The following is an 18,744-nucleotide window of genomic DNA, read 5'->3' as shown; positions in this document are numbered from 1 at the left end:
TAATTTCATTACATGTGTTGTACAAATATTTTTTTTGGATTGGATACATCATTTGTTTATGGATTGCTCCTACTACAGCTGTAACATTACAATTTGTAAGCCATAGTTTTTTGGACTACCATGATCCAACAATTGGTAAGTTATAAGTAGTTAAGTAGTCCCTAAATATATTTCTCAGTATATTCGTTTTCCTTTATCATTTTTGTATCCGTCACATCAGTATCAGTAAAAAGTAAATCAATTTCCTTTTTATATCCACAAAAAGAATCGTACTAAAGTTTAACAATTTAAAAAAACTATAATTAATTTATTCGAATATTCTATAACTGATTTATAATACCATTTTATTGCAACAGAGCAAATGAATTTGTCAATTATCTCTCACTGCAAATCAACAAAACTCCAAGTAAGAACAATAAAGTTAAGCACGGTTTTGGGTCAGTTGGTAGTTGTATCAATTGGGTAATAAACCCTGACTCTGAACTTCAAATTTGGCAGCCTACGAGTTTAATCCTTGGTACTTACATTGTAAAATATTATTTACAAATTTTTTAATATAAGAAATATTTCCAAACAGACCACTGATGGTGAGTATTTCGTAAAACTCTATGGTCAGTGGTTTAATAGTCAGCAAAAAATCTAATTAATTAAAAAAATATGAATTTTGTTATAATTTTTTAATTAAAAAAATAGTTTCTTTCGTCATAATTGACTTCAGAAATTAAATTTAATTTAGTTTTGTTAACAATGAAGACCATATATATCAAATAATTCCTTCATAAGTCAAATCGATTTAATCGTCTCCAACAGTCCGTTTGTTTGAAATATACCATTTTATTCATCAACATCAGAGGTTCTAAAACTTAATTTTGTCTATCGTCCACTTTAAGAATTCATAAGTTTTTACTTCCTCCTTCACCATTTTATTTTTAACTTTATATGTTGAAAATCACCATCGTTCTTATTAAATATAATTTTAGTATGCCATTTAAGTCTTATCCTCTTTTTGATTTTAAACTTACATTTAAAATGAGACTTTCTATTTAATGGAAGCAATTAAAACGGAATTTTATAAAATCTGTATAGTCTCAACGTCCACCTAATTTTTTCTAGGCCCCTATTGCCTTCCTTATGGCTCCACAAACGCCCACAAATGGGCGTTATCGTCCACTTTGAGAAATCCGATACTACATTGTATACGGCATACAAATCCAACAGCCTAAAGTTTGTAAGAAGACTTACTACTTTGCTTTCCATCCATTTTACAAATAATAATGACTTATATTCTCTGTAAAGATGATATATAAATATCTCCCGTTTCTGATCCTAATCAAAAAAAGCACTACTTGGAATAGTGTTACGATTACTTGTACTGTTTAACATGATTTTATTTGGCTTTGTTTCAAGTCATATTGCAACAGAAGCGAATCGGAAAAACTATGATCCGCACCAAAGCAATTGATTTGTTCGGTCAGTTAGAGCAAAATTACTCTCTCAATACCATGTCAAATTCCATGTGCACATTTTTTCGATATATTTTTCAATGATTTATTTGAATCGGTAAGCAGTAGGTTTGTAACATCTTAACCCACTATTTAAGTGATATATATTTTATTAACTGTTTCATAAAGTGATGACTTTTTTATTTCAATATATGTGCTCCGCAGTGTTTTTCTAATTGTTTTTTTCATTCTTTCTATTCAAGTATGACATATCCAATCGTATATGCCTAATAATTTATGTTGTTTAGTTCGTCATTATTGTTGATGTCTGGTATAATCCTTTAAATTTTTTCCATTTCATTACATTACTTATAAATGGTACACCCACTTTTGTTTTAAGCCGGTAATAATATTAATTACTAGTAATAATTTAATTTCTGATTTTCTGTTTGTTGATGGGGCTCCCTTCAACGAAGTTGGAGAGCTAGAATTTAGTCGATCTGAATCATTAGTCGATTTATAAAGCAGATTTCTATCAATATATCTTTATTCTGTCTATCATCCCTTGTTATCCTATAACATGTTGTGATCTCTTTTTATAGGTGACACCCTCTTAATGGTGACATTCAAATTAACAGTAAGAAAAAATACAATTTATCTTCAATAAATTCTTCTTTAGAAAGCTGCAGAGACGCTTTTTTATTTCGTACTTGTTTTCTGCGGTCAAAGTATAATACTGTTTTATAATAATTCTGGAACTTAGAACTAAAAAGAGTATATGTATATAATTATTTTAGACTGCATTCTGTACCTAAAGAAACTTATATTTTTTCCAAATGAAGTTTGAACGAGCACCAATTTTATGGGGATTGTCTTTGTTTGACGTATCTGAAAAGAGTATTAGATTCTTAACTGCTTCTCATTTTTCTGTGCTGGTATTCCACCGGCATTTTGCCTTGTACTTTGATATTAATTACCCTTACTTTTTTGTTTGATATAGATTTCTGACATTCCAATGTACAAATGGAATACTTCTATATAATGTAAATATCAATCATCATTAGAAATGGAGACTGGTATGATAATTGAGGCTAAATATTTTGATAAAAAAATTTTTATTAGATAGGTGCCTTTGAGATGTAGTTTAGTGATTCACGGATCTCGTCTAACAGCTTTCGTTAATAGAAAAAGCGTGTATAAAGATAATAAATATTAAAAAGATAATAAAGATAATAAATATTAATGATATTAGTACTATTTGAAAGATTTCTTCTAATTTTTCTATAATCAGACTCTAGTATCTATGATCTGACCGAACAAGTACCTATCCGAACATTCACATAAAATTTGACTAGACAATCTGTGCTATTAAATACCAAGTTAGCAAACAGAGCTTTGTCTTGTTAAGAAATCAAAAAAGATCAAAATTTTAAGAACTTTATTATATTGACGTATAGCCCACTGTAAAAAATTATTCTTAGTATCTTTACTAAAATCTTAAGTCCACCTCAGGACGCACAGGAAGATATGCTGATCTACGGTCCGTCATCAGTTAGAAAATAAATAAATGATAATGATTCTAGTATAGTTAAAGTTTAGTGTGAGTAAAAGAGTAAAATAAAATAGAGTAAGTAAGAATGCGCAATAGCACTAACTCATATCACAACAACAGCAACAACAATTTACTAAAATCTGTCATCAATTTGCCCTGCCCGGACAATTGGAATTGTACCCATTCATCAATTAAAAACAATGTCTTTGCTATTAACGTCAAACCATCAGTGGATAATTGTTGTTGTAGCCAATAGAACCCTAAAAACAAGTACAAAAATGGATCACAAACTTACATAAAAGGAACAGAGAGGAATGGGGAGGTAGTTGGTATGGTATGGTTCTAAGCGGAGTTACATAGGATAAGGAAGAAGATTAGAATCTTATCAGTTTATTTTAATGGAAGATGTCTGAGTGTTAAATGAAGATGAGCAAATTCTAATTCGCCTTTAAATATATTTTTTCAAAAAATTCAATGATTTATTTATAATAAAAATAAATATATTTTTAAAGCCGGTTTTGTTTTTTGAAGAATATTAACTTTTATTTGGAGTGTTAATTTTTTGAATATTTCTATACGTATTACGGCAAATTCGCTTTTGCCTTCATCAGGAGAATTCCTAATATGTTCTAAGATATATTTATATAAAATAATATAATTTATATTATTAGAAAGATTTGAGTATATTATAGTTCATCAAATATACTTTTTTTTTTCTCAAACATTTATCAATAATATATTTCAATTCTTGCAGAAGATTCTTATCAGCAACAGGCTGTTATTGATGGAGAAGCCGCTCTTCTAGATATTCTAGACACTGCTGGCCAGGTTGAGTTTACTGCAATGCGTGATCAGTATATGCGATGTGGTGAAGGTTTCATCATATGTTATTCTGTAACAGATCGTCACAGTTTTCAAGAGGCTACGGAGTATCGAAAATTGATACAACGGGTACGACTCTCCGAAGATATACCATTAGTTTTGATTGCAAATAAACTTGATTTGGAATCTCAGCGTAAAGTATGAAAAAAATAAAACATTAAAGAGCAGTATACGTTATCTATACAATTTTTATTTTAAAGGTGACTACAGAGGAAGGCAAAAATCTGGCAAACCAATATGGTTGCCCATTTTTCGAGACATCAGCTGCTCTTCGACATTATATTGATGAAGCCTTCTACACGCTAGTACGTGAAATAAGACGTAAAGAACAACAGAGGGTAAAAATTTTTTTATAAAAATTATTTATATTTTATTTGATTATATGTCACTAATTATTTATTTATACAGGCACTTGGTAATGGCACAAGTTCCGAAAAACTAAACTCGCGACGACGCAGCCGTTGGTGGCGTATACGCTCTATTTTTGCATTAGTATTCCGACGGCGCAGAAATTTGAACTAAAAAAACTAAACTAAAATTATATTTATTTAATATAAATTTATGTATATGTTGGTATATAGTTTAAGACTTCAACAATGCAACAAGTATAGTTTAGAAAAGTGTTATTTATAATTATAATTTTTGCTTTGACTATCTTAAATTTTGTTAAACAGGGTAATAACTATTTGAAAATACTTCAAGCTTTAGCACATACTATATATAAAACTTATTACTGAGAAAACAAGAACAGTTCCCAACAACAAATTAATTTCTGTTACCTACAGAATATATATATATATATATTATTTATTAGAAAATACAATTTATTAAAGTAGCTTAAAACTATTTCAATTAATTATTAGAACAAAAAAATTCTGAACGAAAAAATTTATAATCCAAATGATATGCACAAAAGTATAGATTTTTTAAAGTAAGAAAAAAAAATAATTTATATTTATAATAAATACAAAAAAATGTAACATGTCTTATTTGTTATTTTTTATAGATTTATTTTATTGTACAAATATTTAGCCTCCGCTTATAACTTATTTAAAAAAAAAGAACATCAATGGCCAAATGAAGCTTTTTGTAGCCATGCACTTTTAAAATAAAACTTCTTACTAACTAATTTCTTAATTTTTGTAATATATAACAAACTACTATCCTGCTTATAACAATAATATAAGAAAGAAATTATATGTGATTAATTAGTTATATTAGCAAAATGTTGTCTAATAGCAATTATATGATTTATATTACATTTTTAATTTTTAATATTTAAATTGTTCAAAAATGCAGTTTGACTGTTAATCAACTTTCGAGACAATATTTTTGATAATTATTTAATTTTCAAATATTGAGCCAACCAAAAATGTATTTGTTAATTTCTTTATAAGATATTAGAAAATCAAAACAACTGAAATGGAAAATATTTAAGCAATATTGTTTTTCAACAGTATACAAATAAAAACAAAAAACAAAGAATCAAAAGTACCAAAACTCTTTAAAATATTTATACTAAAAGTTAATAAATAACTAATTAAAAATTTATATTACTACAACAAAAATATATATAAACAAAAATTAAAATAAAACTAAACTTAAAACATGCAATAGTCAATCAATAATTAAATTTTGTTTATTTTTCAAGAAAATTATGAAAAATTAAAATAAATTGAAGAAACTAAATCGGTTCATATATTAAATTAAATTTTTTTTAAAAAAAAATTTTAGTGGGAACAAATTAAAAGTGAAAAATTAATTTTCGTTTAAAGAAAAAATGCATGTCTTTGAAATCGATTTAAGTTTTAATAATATATTTGGTATATATAATACAAAACAAAACAAAAATACTTAAGTAATGTTAGCTTTAAATTAAAGTAGTACAATATTTGTTATATAGATATGTATAGGTTTTATTTAAATATATATATATATAGACATTTTTTTATTGTAATTTGTAAAATATATATTTTTTTATTTTGTTCTTATTGTTTGTAAATCGTAATCATTATTATTTTTAAAATAATATTTACGTGATATTGTTTGTTTTAAACAAAAAAGTTTTCGTTATAAAATATTTATCGTTTCAATGTATAATTTATAGCATGTGACATTAAAAATAAATTCTTCAATATGAAAAATTGTATTTATACAAATGAATATATAAAACTGGCAATATTGACATTCATTCCTAATACATACATAACAGTTCCTTTCATTCATATTGTTGTTGTTAAGTTGTAAAATCAATATATTTTTCTTAAAAACATATTTAATTACACTTGCATTAATTATTTCATTAATAATTTTTTTTATTTTCGTATCAGAAAATTATTATAAAGATTGTTTTTATAAAAAGTTGAATATATAAAAAGTATATATAAATATATAATAGAAGAAATCAAAATATAAATTTTAAACTAATATAAATAAATATAAATATCAAATAAAAATTTAATAAATAAATTTGTGAGGCTTTGTGAGGAAAAATGTCGACAGATAAAATTATAGCAAAAAGTCCTATTGAAGCACAAAAAAGTTGTATGTATTCCTAAAGAAAAAAAAAAGATATTGAAAATTATTTAAATAATGTTACCAGCAATCGTTTTTGTATTTAATATTATATAAATTGAATAATAATAAAAAGTTGATAATATTGTGTACACAGTAATTGTGAAAAACTTAAATAACAAATGTGTTTTACTAGAAATGGGAGTGAACGGACTACAACAGACCCTAACCGAACAAGATATTCCGCCTTCCGAATGAAAGCAAGAATGTCTGCCGTCGACATTGACCTCCTAATGTCAGAAGCAGAGAGTAGTTCTCTACCCAGTAATCTCCTGGCGCAGATCAAGGCTATGCAGTCACAGAGAATGTGACTGGAAGTTTCGTCTGCTTCTAGCAGAGTCGACAATCTATCTCTTCGCACAGACCCATTTTGTGAAGGTGATAACGTAGTCCAGGGTGACCCGTTACACCTCAACTTTGTTCTGCTGAAAAAGGCTACTTTACCATAACTGTAACTGTAGGGATAAACCAGCTCTTTAGCCTGACGTTTACCTGAAATGTCGCGCCAGTATCGACCTTCTCGGTTGAAAAAGTATTTATCAATAAGAGACCTAGATATTATAATAAGAGACGGTCTACATATTTGACCGGTCCACATATGACATATTTGACCGGTTGACTGACCATATGACATTGATTCGAGTATTGCCACGTACTCATCATTAGTGGTCTTAGGAAATAATCGAATTTTTTAAGTAGTTTATGGTCTGTATTTTAATTTTGTTATCAATTAAAGACAAAGTCTAGCACTTCTAAGAAGTATTAGCGACATATTTATAGGAAAAAAGTGGGTCGCGATATAACGAAAGCTTTAATGCCCTCACATTTTCAATGTATTTTATAATAAACATTTCTTATATAGAAAAAATATGTGTGGTATACAGTATACTCTGGATATAACGAAAGACAAAATGTGAACAAGTGTCGTAGTAAATCCAATTTATATGAGGCACCCGTTATTTAAAAAAAATGTTTTTGATATATTTATGATATATATATAACAATATATAGAGTATTTATTAAAGCAAAAATTGACGATATTAAAATCATTTACATATAAAATGCAAAATTAAAATAAGAAGAACACCTAATTGATACAAAGAGTGAACTCTACACAATTAAATACTATAACCATATGATGGCTAATTAGATTGTAATAAGAAAGAATATAAATATAAAAAAAACATTTCAGAAATCTTCAACAACCCATTCCACTTACAATCTAATTAGTAATTTATGTTGTATTCCCTTCCTTCTTAATTCAAACGTTTAGGAGGAAGGCCTCCTCCTTCCTTTCTTCATATCAAGCATATACTGACTCCTACTGCAACAGATATAACACCAGTGAAGTCGACTATGCGCAAAGGAATTCACTTTTTCATATTGAGGCGCTATTGTCTTTGAGTTTTCAACTCAACCAGCTCAACGAGTTTCTCAAAAGACCTCTGTCTGATAACTTTAAAGATGGAAAATCTCTTACACATACAGCAAGAACTATCTTAGTATAATGCAGGTTTGAATTTAACAAAGTGCTAAACAGTTACTTTGGTCGTCAAGTCAGATTTTTAACGAAGAATTAAGGACAAAGGTGAACAATAGCGGCGCCATCGAAAACATTGAGAAGAACAATTGACGCAGAACTTGTCGCCGCACATTATACATTGAACGACATCTGTAAAGTTGTTGAAAACAATAAGATTCAAAGGAGTTGTGGAGGCTCTATATTCCACAAGCCGTTAACGGAACCAAGAAGAAGAAGAAACCACTAACGGCAATCCTCTAAATATTACTCTATTGTTTGCTTTTCTGCATATTGTGTTACACGATTAATCTACCTCATTAAGATCCCCTTCAATAGTTCTTCGCCAAGTTTTGGCGGAGGCACCAGGATGGAGAGGTTTTTGCCGATTCTAACTTAGCGCTTTATAGACACAATATAGATGTTATTTTTGCAGAGAGTATGCCTATCTATTTTCTTCGAGATATTTTTTTCTTCAAGATATGATAGTGGGTTATAAATAATGGATTGAAGCATTCATAAAAACTCTCTGTAAATTTAATTTAATAAGTTTTGTTAGTTTAAGTAAATTACCTATATTCAAAAGAATAAATGATTATCATAAAATAAATTTGTTCTGTCATGCCGATCAAGAATATATATTTACACTTAATATGATTTTTGATATCTCTTTCTCCGCTTTAAATACAATATACATTACATAAAAGTAATTTAATCTTTGCTTGTAAGAATAAGATGAGTTAGAAAATAGTGTAAGAAAATTACACTAAATGAATACTATATTGACAACTGTATAACATCCTCAGATACCCTAAAACAATACTTTAAGACAAATAATCAACACGCACTCTTTAATACGTAAGAAAGGAGACCAAAAGAAATGTAGACCAAAAAGTAAAAACGAGCAAAATTTATATAAGAAACAAGGCGGTTAAATGAATGCAGAAAGTTAATACTCACCCGAAAAACTTACACTGGACATACTTAATAGGTCAGAACTGGTCGGGTCTACCTCATGAATCTACTTATCTGTATATACCTCTCACTATTTTTAATTTTTAATTTATTGAATTATGTTTCCTTTTCTCTTTCTAGTGATCTAAGTTACCAGAACTATGAAGACAAAAGGATACTTATAGACGTAATAGATGCCAATTTCCATGAGTTAGAAAAAGCTCTAACATGAGGAAGCGAATATTTATTCTGAAATCTAAGACGATGCGAACGTTTTTATACTCAAATAAGTAAGGTTAGGTTAGGTGTATGGTGCTTTATATTAAAAATTATTTTAATGGAGTAAAAAAGCAACTCTATATTTTAAAATTTTTTAATGGAGAGATTTCGAAAAGTAGTGAATTACAATAACAAAACTTATTTTTATATTATTTTAATTAATTAATTTTTTAGCTGACCATACAGCTGTTTATATCAAATTTTTTAATATAACTAATGATCCTAGCATTTTTTTCTTAAGCTGATGGGCTTCCCACTGTGCTGCTATAAGACTTAACACAGTTTTTAATAGATTTGATTATTTTAGAATAATTTCCTCGAAGATAACAACAAGTATATGTAAATATATTAACCCTAGCGTGTAAGATTTTATAATTAAACAAAAAAATGTTTTTAGATTTGGAACTTCATTACAGAAATAGTCTCTTCCTGCCATTTTCACAAATTTTAGGTATATACGGTATGATTTTTGGAAAAATAACAATGATTCATATATGCATCACCATGTGTTTAAATGCAAAAATATACTCGTATATACTATATACTTCATAGAAATAGTAAAATAATTACCATTATGTGTGAATTTTTCATATTTACAATAATTTATACTTTGTCCAAATATTTATTTAAATTTTAATTAACACTTTATGGATCTTTATTTAAACAAAACGCGTTGCTATATTTAAAACATTTTATAGATACTTGTCCCATATGAGTTTCCTTTTTATATCGCAATCAAGTTTCGATTCGAAATAGGACATAATCCACCTTAGCTACCCAAACATCAGCAAAAATAATGATTTATATCGAAGTCTTCGCCTCATTAGTAGACTGAACCCTCATAACTTGATCTTTGTTTGGCAGTTGGTTTACCCTGATCCATAGCCCATAGCTTAATGGCTATTTCTCATAAAAATTCGATCGTTTCAATGATTTTAAGCTTTTTACACAACCATGTAACATATAAAATATACAGATGTTTATTATGATATGGTCAAATAATATGATACAAGATACTTATATTCTTTAGTACTTTTGTTAGTAAAGTAAAAGATATTTTCTAATTAGAATTTATAATATCTCCACTTCTCCTAATAAGTTTCTTGTCTTCAATTACAACGGCTATGGAGATTATTTTTATTTCAATGAAAACATTTGTTATCTCTAGCTGCACCTCTTATAATCCCAAGGGACTTAATATATCGTTAACTTTATTATCTCCCACAACCTAACATTATTAATGCTTTATAGTGTTTTTGCTTATTTTATTCTTAATTTTACAAACAATAAAACCGAAGGAAATGATATAAATATAGAACTATTATTATAACACGGGGATTTTGCTCTAATTTAAAAAGAATACATGATCTGTGCATTATTTTAAATATTTTAGTTTTGTTTTTTATTTTGTGTAAAGAAGTAAAAAAAGTCCATAATATCATGGGATACGAATGAAATTAGAATATTAGATTTCATGAGGATGATCCACAATTGCGGATTTGGTTGTAGACATCAATTATAAAAGATATATACTCCATTTATTGCATTCCATAACTATGACTCTGTTTCGATAATTTTATGACAAAGAGAAAACGCTTTTGCTCACCACATCAATTTTAAACTCACCACAGTTATTTATAAGACAAGCTATGTACCACCATAATGAGTATTAGGTCAGTTACATACATATTGAATGGAGCACGATAAACAAGATGTGATTAATCACAATGTACTTAGAAAACAAACAATAAATTGTGACAAAGTGTCTCGGAAAGTCCAAAATACTGCTTAAAAGTTAATGTCAGATATGGTAAATGGATCACTTCTATCTCTTAAAATCTTTCACATCCATCATACTTAAAAAATGCTACTGAATAAACTAAATTAGATTAGAATAATTCAAATAGTCAGCCAAAAATTCAACTAATTAATAAATAATAAAATTTTGTTGTTGTAATTTACTACTGTTCAATAAGCCGCTCTATTAAGGCAATATGTGCTATTAAAAAATATTGTTTCTTTCATCATAAGTGACTTTAAAAATCAAATTCTGCAAATAATTTAAGTTGTTATAAAAGACATTAACAAAAAAGGATGAAAATACAACAAAATACAGTTATTTCAGCTATTTTTCAGTATATAGTTTGTTATTGTTCAACGGTCTCTCCCAATAAAACAAACTATGCCTGCTTTGTACGTGATAAAAATTATTCAAGAAATTTTTGGCAAATATTGCATCCATGTTGATATTTTTTCCGTCACAGTATAGTTTAATTGATACCATCTAGGTTAGGTTCGGAAGGCGCGTGCTAACCGTTGTCAGCACTTCCACTCGGAGGCATATGTTGCCCATTGTGATGCCCTCAAAATTGATACCATCTAAATCTTTTATCTAAAATATATTCATGGTGAAATTTATGTCTAACACGGAATAGCTCTGTTAATGACACGACTCTTTTATCTAAACTATATTCATGGTGAGATATATATCTTATACAGAATTGATCTATTAATTACACTTTAATCTTGTCTGAATTTTATCCATAATGAAATTTGCTTACCTTAAAGAATAGATCTATCAATTATACTTCCCAATATACATAATAATTTGATTCCAATCGATCTTTAAATTCGCCCCATTAAAGTGACTAAATCCTCCATCTTTACCCAGGTTGATTTTAATTTAAATTCTACCCATCCCCAAATCCATACTTTCGCCATACTTCTTAACAATTTTCTCCTCACACTACTATCACTACTATCACGTTTTTGTTCTTACTTTCTTCTTATTTACTTGATAGATCTCCGCGGTTCACAGATATACTTCACCACATATAACCTAGTCCATGCTTTCTGCCTTACATAAATCTAGCTCGCTAGATATAAAACTTATCAGCTCTCCTCTCTTCCCTTTATTACTAGAATGGAGTTATATCCGCTAAACGTGGCTGCAATTTTCGATAATCATTGTTGGTGTTGTTTTTGTTGTTGTAACCCGCTTAGACCTGTAAGCAGATAACATGAAAGAATAAACAAGACAATCACATGGGTAGGGAAGTGGATGGGTAGTGGTTGGAGTGAGATGGGGTGAAAAAATAAAATGAGAGGTTTAAGTGAATGGGGTGTAATTGAACGTTAGCGGAAAACCTGGCCACTTCAATGAGGTGTGTTCCAAGAACGGTCAGACCTACGTCCCGGAGCCACTCGTCGCTAGCTACGATATTATATATTATTTATAAGTTTTATTTATTTAAAGGTGCTCACACAGGCCTTTGAGAGAAGCGGCATTACTTCGATATGATCACAAAAATTCAGGTTATGGTCTAAGTAGATCGTCAATAGAATATAAGAGATTTAATAGAAAATCCTAATAGAAACTAAACACCCTCCAAAGGGACTTCACAAAGAGACTTTAATAATCATTCATAAGTCTCACACTCTGTGGCTTTCGATGCTTTCCATCCACCCCCCAAAAAAAAGATATCCGTGGTCTACAATAACATCAATGGCACTTAACTCTTATATCGAAATAATATAATTACTATATTATCATCCCTAATAGATTGCTTGGAGTTTTAGTATTTTTTTTTTTTTGTCAAATAAAAAATGAAAAACATTCAAGTTAAGTTTTTTGATTTTTTATTTATATTTATTTTATATAATAGGTATGTATTAGTAAAATATTTATTATAAGATTATTATGCGAAAAGCATAACAGACACGTAAAAATTAAATTAAAAAACGAACACCAACCTTATTACACGAAATCATAATTTAATTTAAATAATTCAAAACTCATTAATTTAGGAGAAACATATCGAATAATGTTTATGAACTAAAATTTAAAATCAAATTTAGAATAGAAACAACAGATACGACTTTTGTGTGTTAAGCAAAAAATAATAAATTTGGAAACATTGGACTTTTGAACACAAATTGCTTAAAATAATTCAATATTTTTACTGCTTTTAGAAAAAATATAAATACAATTTCAAAAATAGTAAACATTGTAAATTGTAGTAACTGTAAATTGTTGTATAGTAGCGTAAATACATATTACATATTATTATTTTGTTTATAATATAATAAAATTTAAAGTAGCAAAAATTATTAAATTTGTATTTTTTTGTTTTTGTTTTTTGTTTTTCTTTTCATATTTTTTATTCATACAAAAAAATCAAATATTCAAATATTACAAAAAAATTAAGACAAATATAAAAAATACAATAAAATCGCAATAGATTTTTTGTGTTTTTCACTTTCACTTATTGTTTCAAAAGAGATAAATTTGTATTTCACTCTTTTAGTATATAAAAAATATTATTTTTGTTATTTAATTTATTATATGGTTTTTATGAGTTAAACATTTTTTATTTAAATTTCATTGGCGGCTTACTGCTTTATTGAAAAAGTTATCAATTAAAAATTAAATTATAACAAAAATACATAAACAAACAATTTTTACAGTTCCGTTACCGTTAATTAGAAAAAGCAATTAGAAAATATTAATTTTTGTCTAATTTTGTTTTGTGTGTGATTTTTATTTTTATTTTTTTTTTCTTGTGTTGTTTTTGTTTTGTTTTTTAAGGATTTGGATTTTCATTTTGTGTTCGATATTGAAAATTATATTTAGATTATTTACTGTTTTTATTCATATATTTTATTTGGATATAGTTTCCAAGGATATTTTATTTTTACACTTTGCTTTGAAGTTCTTTCTTTTCGCCATATTCATTTTGAACAATTCAAATTGTGGTACATATATACTTTATGGTAAAAATTTTTTAATTTGTGTAATTAATTTTTGTTTTTAATAAAATTAAAATGAATCATTGAATAATCAAATACGCTTTAAAATAGATACTCAACTTTGAAAAAGTAATTAAAGTAAAAATTTAACGATTTGTGTTGTATATATCTGGTGTGTTCTAATTTTGCTCTTTTAGAGCAAAAGGCATTTGGTCTTCTTCCTCTTTTTGACTTGCAATGCAGCTCTAGTAGCTGTTTCAAAAACGTCTCGAACGCCCTCTTTGGATTTAGCCGAACATTCCAAATATGCGAACGCGTTAATTTTTTCTGCCATAGCACGACCTTCTTGAGGTTTGACTGGCTCTTGTTTCATTTTTGCAAGATCCTAAAAATATACATAAGTTTAATATATACATAAGTTTATTATTATTATTAGGTATATAAACTACAAACTTAAGGTTATTTATTGCAATAGCCTAAAGTGTGGATTCACATTCTATGTGTCATTTGAAATTTGAAGAAACCATTCAAAAAAAGCGAGGGAGGCGTTTGAAGCAATTTGTGTAATAATTCCAGAAGACCATAAATTTTTAAGTAAAAATATAAGGACAATTTTCTAGCCAGAAGGTGTTAAGAAGAGTTTGAAAACAACAAACATCAATCGAAAGTCAAGAAATTATACTCCTTTACTACTCCATTAGTAGGGAGTCTTAAGTGTAGACTCTTTCAATAAAGAGACTAAAGTGTGGACTCTTTCAGTAAGCAGTCTAAAATGAAGACTCTCACAGCAGGTTCAATTAGAAATTTAAGAGAGGAAGATGTATCATGCTGGGTGACTCATTGTTAACACATTAAAAACCGCATGCCGCACCGCACCGCATCCGTAACAACATTACCGGCCCGCGTGCTCACTGATGCTCACACGACATGTTTTACCTGGGGATTGCTTGTACACCTGTGTGCATGATTTAAATTCAATTTATGTACAGTACTCCATTCGCCGGTCCCTCGGAGAGATACTGCATATAGCGGACTTAGTTAATTTGCCATAGCCTCATTTTAAAACGAATTCTTTTAATCAAATTTAGCAATCAAAAAAAAAAATGCCGGTCCCTATGTGTGAAATAAGATTTTTCAATGCGGTCTTCAACGTGTTAAAATATATGCCAATAATAATAACTGTTGGACATTTATTCTTCTATTAAATTCCAACAAATCCATTTTCGAGTTTATATTTTCGTCGAAAAATTTGGTAAAATTAAGTTTTCTAACGGAAGAAGTCTAAACTCTGCAACCACATTTAATTTTATTTTTAATTTTATTTTTATTTTTCTTATTTAAACATAAGAATAATGAGAGACAACTAGAGTAGTAATTTATGCGATAATGCAAGAATTACTGCAATAATTTTGCTATATTAGTAATGACCACATAAGAGTAAACCAAAAATGTATGAGTCAGTACTAAGAGACATTTTCTTGTCGTTTTCGTAGGAGTACGAGTAATAATATAATAATAGGAGTAATAAACGCATGTACAACAGTTACAACTTCAGTGTTGAGCAATAAATAAACATTAACTTGTGTAGTGTATGAACTGAGAATTTAATTGATTACTTACTCTAATCGTATTAGGATCATTTCGTAAATCCTTTTTGTTTCCTACCAAAATGATTGGAACATTTGGACAAAAATGTTTGACCTAAAATGAATAAAAAATTGAATTTAATATTTTTTTTAATTAACAATTAGTGACAATGTTGTTACCTCAGGGGTCCATTTTTCAGGAATATTTTCTAAAGAATCGGGTGAATCCACTGAGAAACACATAAGGATGACATCTGTATCCGGATAACTCAGTGGTCGGAGTCTGTCGTAATCTTCTTGGCCAGCAGTATCCCATAATGCCAGTTCAACCTGTAAGAAAAAAAGATAGTGTTTTTAAAAAGCGCACTTTTTAGATAAATGATAAAATATAATATATATATATTAACTTTTTTATAAAAAATTTACTATTACTTAGTTCTAACAGGTGAAAGATAAATAAATTAAATTTCTTAGAAAGCAAAAAAATGAAATAAAATGTTTTTTATTATTTTGAGCAAAAATTTTTTTTTTTTTAGTTATGAAATTAATGTGATTAAAAGTAATATCACCAATTATTTTAAAAGACTACACAGCCACCACAAGATTTTTGTAGCAAGCACTTAGAGACCAATATAATGGTAAGAACACTAGCAAGGTTTAGAGGTTTTAGATATATATTACATATACATAATAGTATGTTTGAGATCTACCATTTAGAAATAAAATTAAATTCTAATTAGATAAGTTTAGTTGAGGTTGAGAAGAGACTTATTCATACAAATATCAGCACTTCCACTCACAGTCACCTATTATCTATCCATTCTACTGTCCCTAAGTTGTAAATAAACTATTAAATAATACAAAAATTATTTGTTCGTTGGAAATAATATGTTTTTGTTTTTTTGGTTATAGGTTTTGTTTATTGTTCCATAATTTTTCATAAATAAATTAAAAAAAGATTATTTTTGCTTCATTTAAGACAATTTCTTGAAAATATAGACAATAATACATAATAAATAAAGATCACAACTGCAATCTAGAGACTGGAAAACACATTTTTCTTTAATATTTTTTATACGTATTTATTAAAGGAATGTTTTATGGAAACCATACGTTTGGAAAACATATTTCAGAGTTAAAGAGACCAAAGGTCTTGTTTGCCTTGTTGTTCTTATTAGTGTTCTGAATGTCAGTACCTATCACAGACCCAGACTAAATTACTCAGCTTTAAAACCACTTGACTTTTCATATGTTTCTTTGTTTATCAATACATTCCTTCAAAATTATTATTTCAATGGCTTACGAATTGATTGAAAATCATTCTCTCTTTGAGTTGCATGCTTAAATTACTCACAAATCAAATTGATCACATCATCAAGTTTATTAAAGTCAGCTCTATATAAATATAAGATCTGCTTTTTAAAAAGTGCCGTCTTACATAAACATAAAACCTTTTTTAATAGAAGTCTTCGATGAATTCCACAAATCATGTAGCCTACAATCATCAGGAGCCAATAGATCATAACAAAGCAACATTCTATATTAAACAACCTTATGAAACAGAAATGCGGATGACTAATACGTGCATTTAGCAAACCGATTAATGATATATTGAGGTGCACGGTGGATAGGGTAAAACAATTACTAGAGAAAGTGGAAAATCTTTTAATGAATTATAGAATCAATTAATATCTCTTTGTTGAAACAATAAGTTTATTAACTGTTTAATAGAAATATGTGATTTTTTTTTCATAAACATGTAATCATAAATTAATAATATCATTAGCTTGATTTTTTATTTTATTTAATTATTTACATTTTGTTATGGAAAAAAAGAGGGAACCTAAAAAACATTTATTGGAAAATATACTAGAAAATGTTAACGATGAGCAATAATATGGAAAATTATAAGAAAATTTTAAATTAATGAACAAGCTTATAAACATTTCGTATTTTAGAGAATTTGTCTACTAATAAACAGAAAAAAGAAGATAAAAGAAACCGCAACAAACATATTGAAGTTGAAGACCTACAATTTTTGAAAATAAAATACAGGAACAAATTTTTAAGGTTCCATTGCAACATCTTCCAATATCTCTGACTTAAAAGGAGCATGTGATAATACAAATAAGAAATAGAATTAGAATTCAATTTATTCTCAATTCAATTTATGTATATATATATATATATATCTGGGGGGCACATTCCACTCTATATATATATCTGCGCGCTCCCAATTCACCTATATATGCGTCCTTTCAACCCAATCTGTAAACAGTCCAACTTCCATAACTCGAAGTACCATTTTGCAAAAAAAAAGTTCGACTTAGAGAATTTTTTTATATTTGAAAGAAACTAGAATTTCATTTAAATATATTTATTTATTTGCAATCAAATACAGCTCAGAAGTTATAGTGATTTATAGGGATTTAAATTTTTTTTTTCTTATTTTCAGTAAAAAATTATTTCAATTTATTCAAACACTTATAGTGATCATCAGTTGTAGTATTATTCGTTTGCAAATAAAAATTTGAATGAGTTTTCTACTTAATTCTTGGAAGGCTGATGAACACTTACATCCGTCGAACCCTCATCATTACTTTCCGTTGCGCTAAGAATCGGATCCACTATAATGGGATATATACGAAGCTATAATGCTCAATAATATCGTCATCTGTAGAAAAGCTTGATGTACAAATTTCATTGTCAAGTTCAATATATTCGTTAAGAGAAGCATTTTAAGTTATTTTGGAAAAAGGGACTTTCTCTAATACCAAAATGGATTCATAATTAAAACAAAAATTCGACTTATAGAATGCACTTTCCCACATTCCTATTGGCACGTGACAGTATTTTTATTTGTGTTATAAAGCAGAATTGTATGTAATTTGCTCTCTAAAACACTTTTGAACTCTTTTTAGTTCGAGTTATAGAAAATTCGAATTATAGAAGTTCGAGTTATGGAAGTTTGACGATATATACATATGCGCAGTCAACATAAGCGATATATATATCTGCAAACTCTCAATCGAACCTATATATATCTGCACCCTCTCAATCTAACCTATATATACTTATATATGTGTCCTTTATATCTATGCCCTCCCAATCCAACCTATATATATAATGTATATAATATATATAATGTATATAATATATATAATATATATAATATATATAATATATATAATATATATAATATATATA

At 27.8% G+C, this 18,744-nt stretch overlaps 2 protein-coding genes across 2 annotated transcripts; one reads left to right on the top strand and one right to left on the bottom strand.

The window, feature by feature from the left end:
- The first annotated feature begins 12 nt into the window (after positions 1 to 12).
- LOC119675055 (GTP-binding protein Rit2-like) lies at positions 13 to 4,645 on the top strand. Its single transcript, XM_038086242.1, has 5 exons — positions 13 to 19; positions 79 to 135; positions 3,749 to 4,014; positions 4,077 to 4,214; positions 4,285 to 4,645. Exons 1-5 carry the CDS (start codon positions 13 to 15, stop codon positions 4,396 to 4,398), a joined length of 582 nt encoding a protein of 193 aa, XP_037942170.1. The 3' UTR covers positions 4,399 to 4,645.
- A 9,187-nt stretch (positions 4,646 to 13,832) lies between these two features.
- On the bottom strand, positions 13,833 to 17,842 carry LOC119675054 (ras-like GTP-binding protein Rho1). Its single transcript, XM_038086241.1, has 4 exons — positions 17,801 to 17,842; positions 15,718 to 15,867; positions 15,572 to 15,652; positions 13,833 to 14,336 (listed from the first exon to the last, which is right to left on the bottom strand). The coding sequence occupies exons 1-4, from the start codon at positions 17,840 to 17,842 to the stop codon at positions 14,145 to 14,147; spliced, it is 465 nt and encodes a 154-aa protein (XP_037942169.1). The 3' UTR covers positions 13,833 to 14,144.
- Between the last annotated feature and the right edge of the window lie 902 nt (positions 17,843 to 18,744).

This window comes from Teleopsis dalmanni, chromosome 2 (genome assembly GCF_002237135.1).
Source record: "Teleopsis dalmanni isolate 2A chromosome 2, ASM223713v2, whole genome shotgun sequence".
Taxonomy (NCBI): Eukaryota; Metazoa; Arthropoda; class Insecta; order Diptera; family Diopsidae; genus Teleopsis; species Teleopsis dalmanni.
Note: the sequence above shows the minus strand (reverse complement) of the source record. Positions and strands in the feature narration are given on the sequence as shown.

Coding starts and splice junctions, on each gene's coding strand:
- LOC119675054 (XM_038086241.1), bottom strand. CDS start 17,842: ATGGTACTTCGAGTTATGGAAGTTGGACTGTTTACAGATTGG. Junction 15,868..17,800: donor TTGGACTGTTTACAGATTGG/GTTGAAAGGACG, acceptor TTTTTCTTACAG/GTTGAACTGGCATTATGGGA. Junction 15,653..15,717: donor CTGAAAAATGGACCCCTGAG/GTAACAACATTG, acceptor TATTCATTTTAG/GTCAAACATTTTTGTCCAAA.
- LOC119675055 (XM_038086242.1), top strand. Junction 136..3,748: donor CTACCATGATCCAACAATTG/GTAAGTTATAAG, acceptor CAATTCTTGCAG/AAGATTCTTATCAGCAACAG. Junction 4,215..4,284: donor GACGTAAAGAACAACAGAGG/GTAAAAATTTTT, acceptor TTATTTATACAG/GCACTTGGTAATGGCACAAG.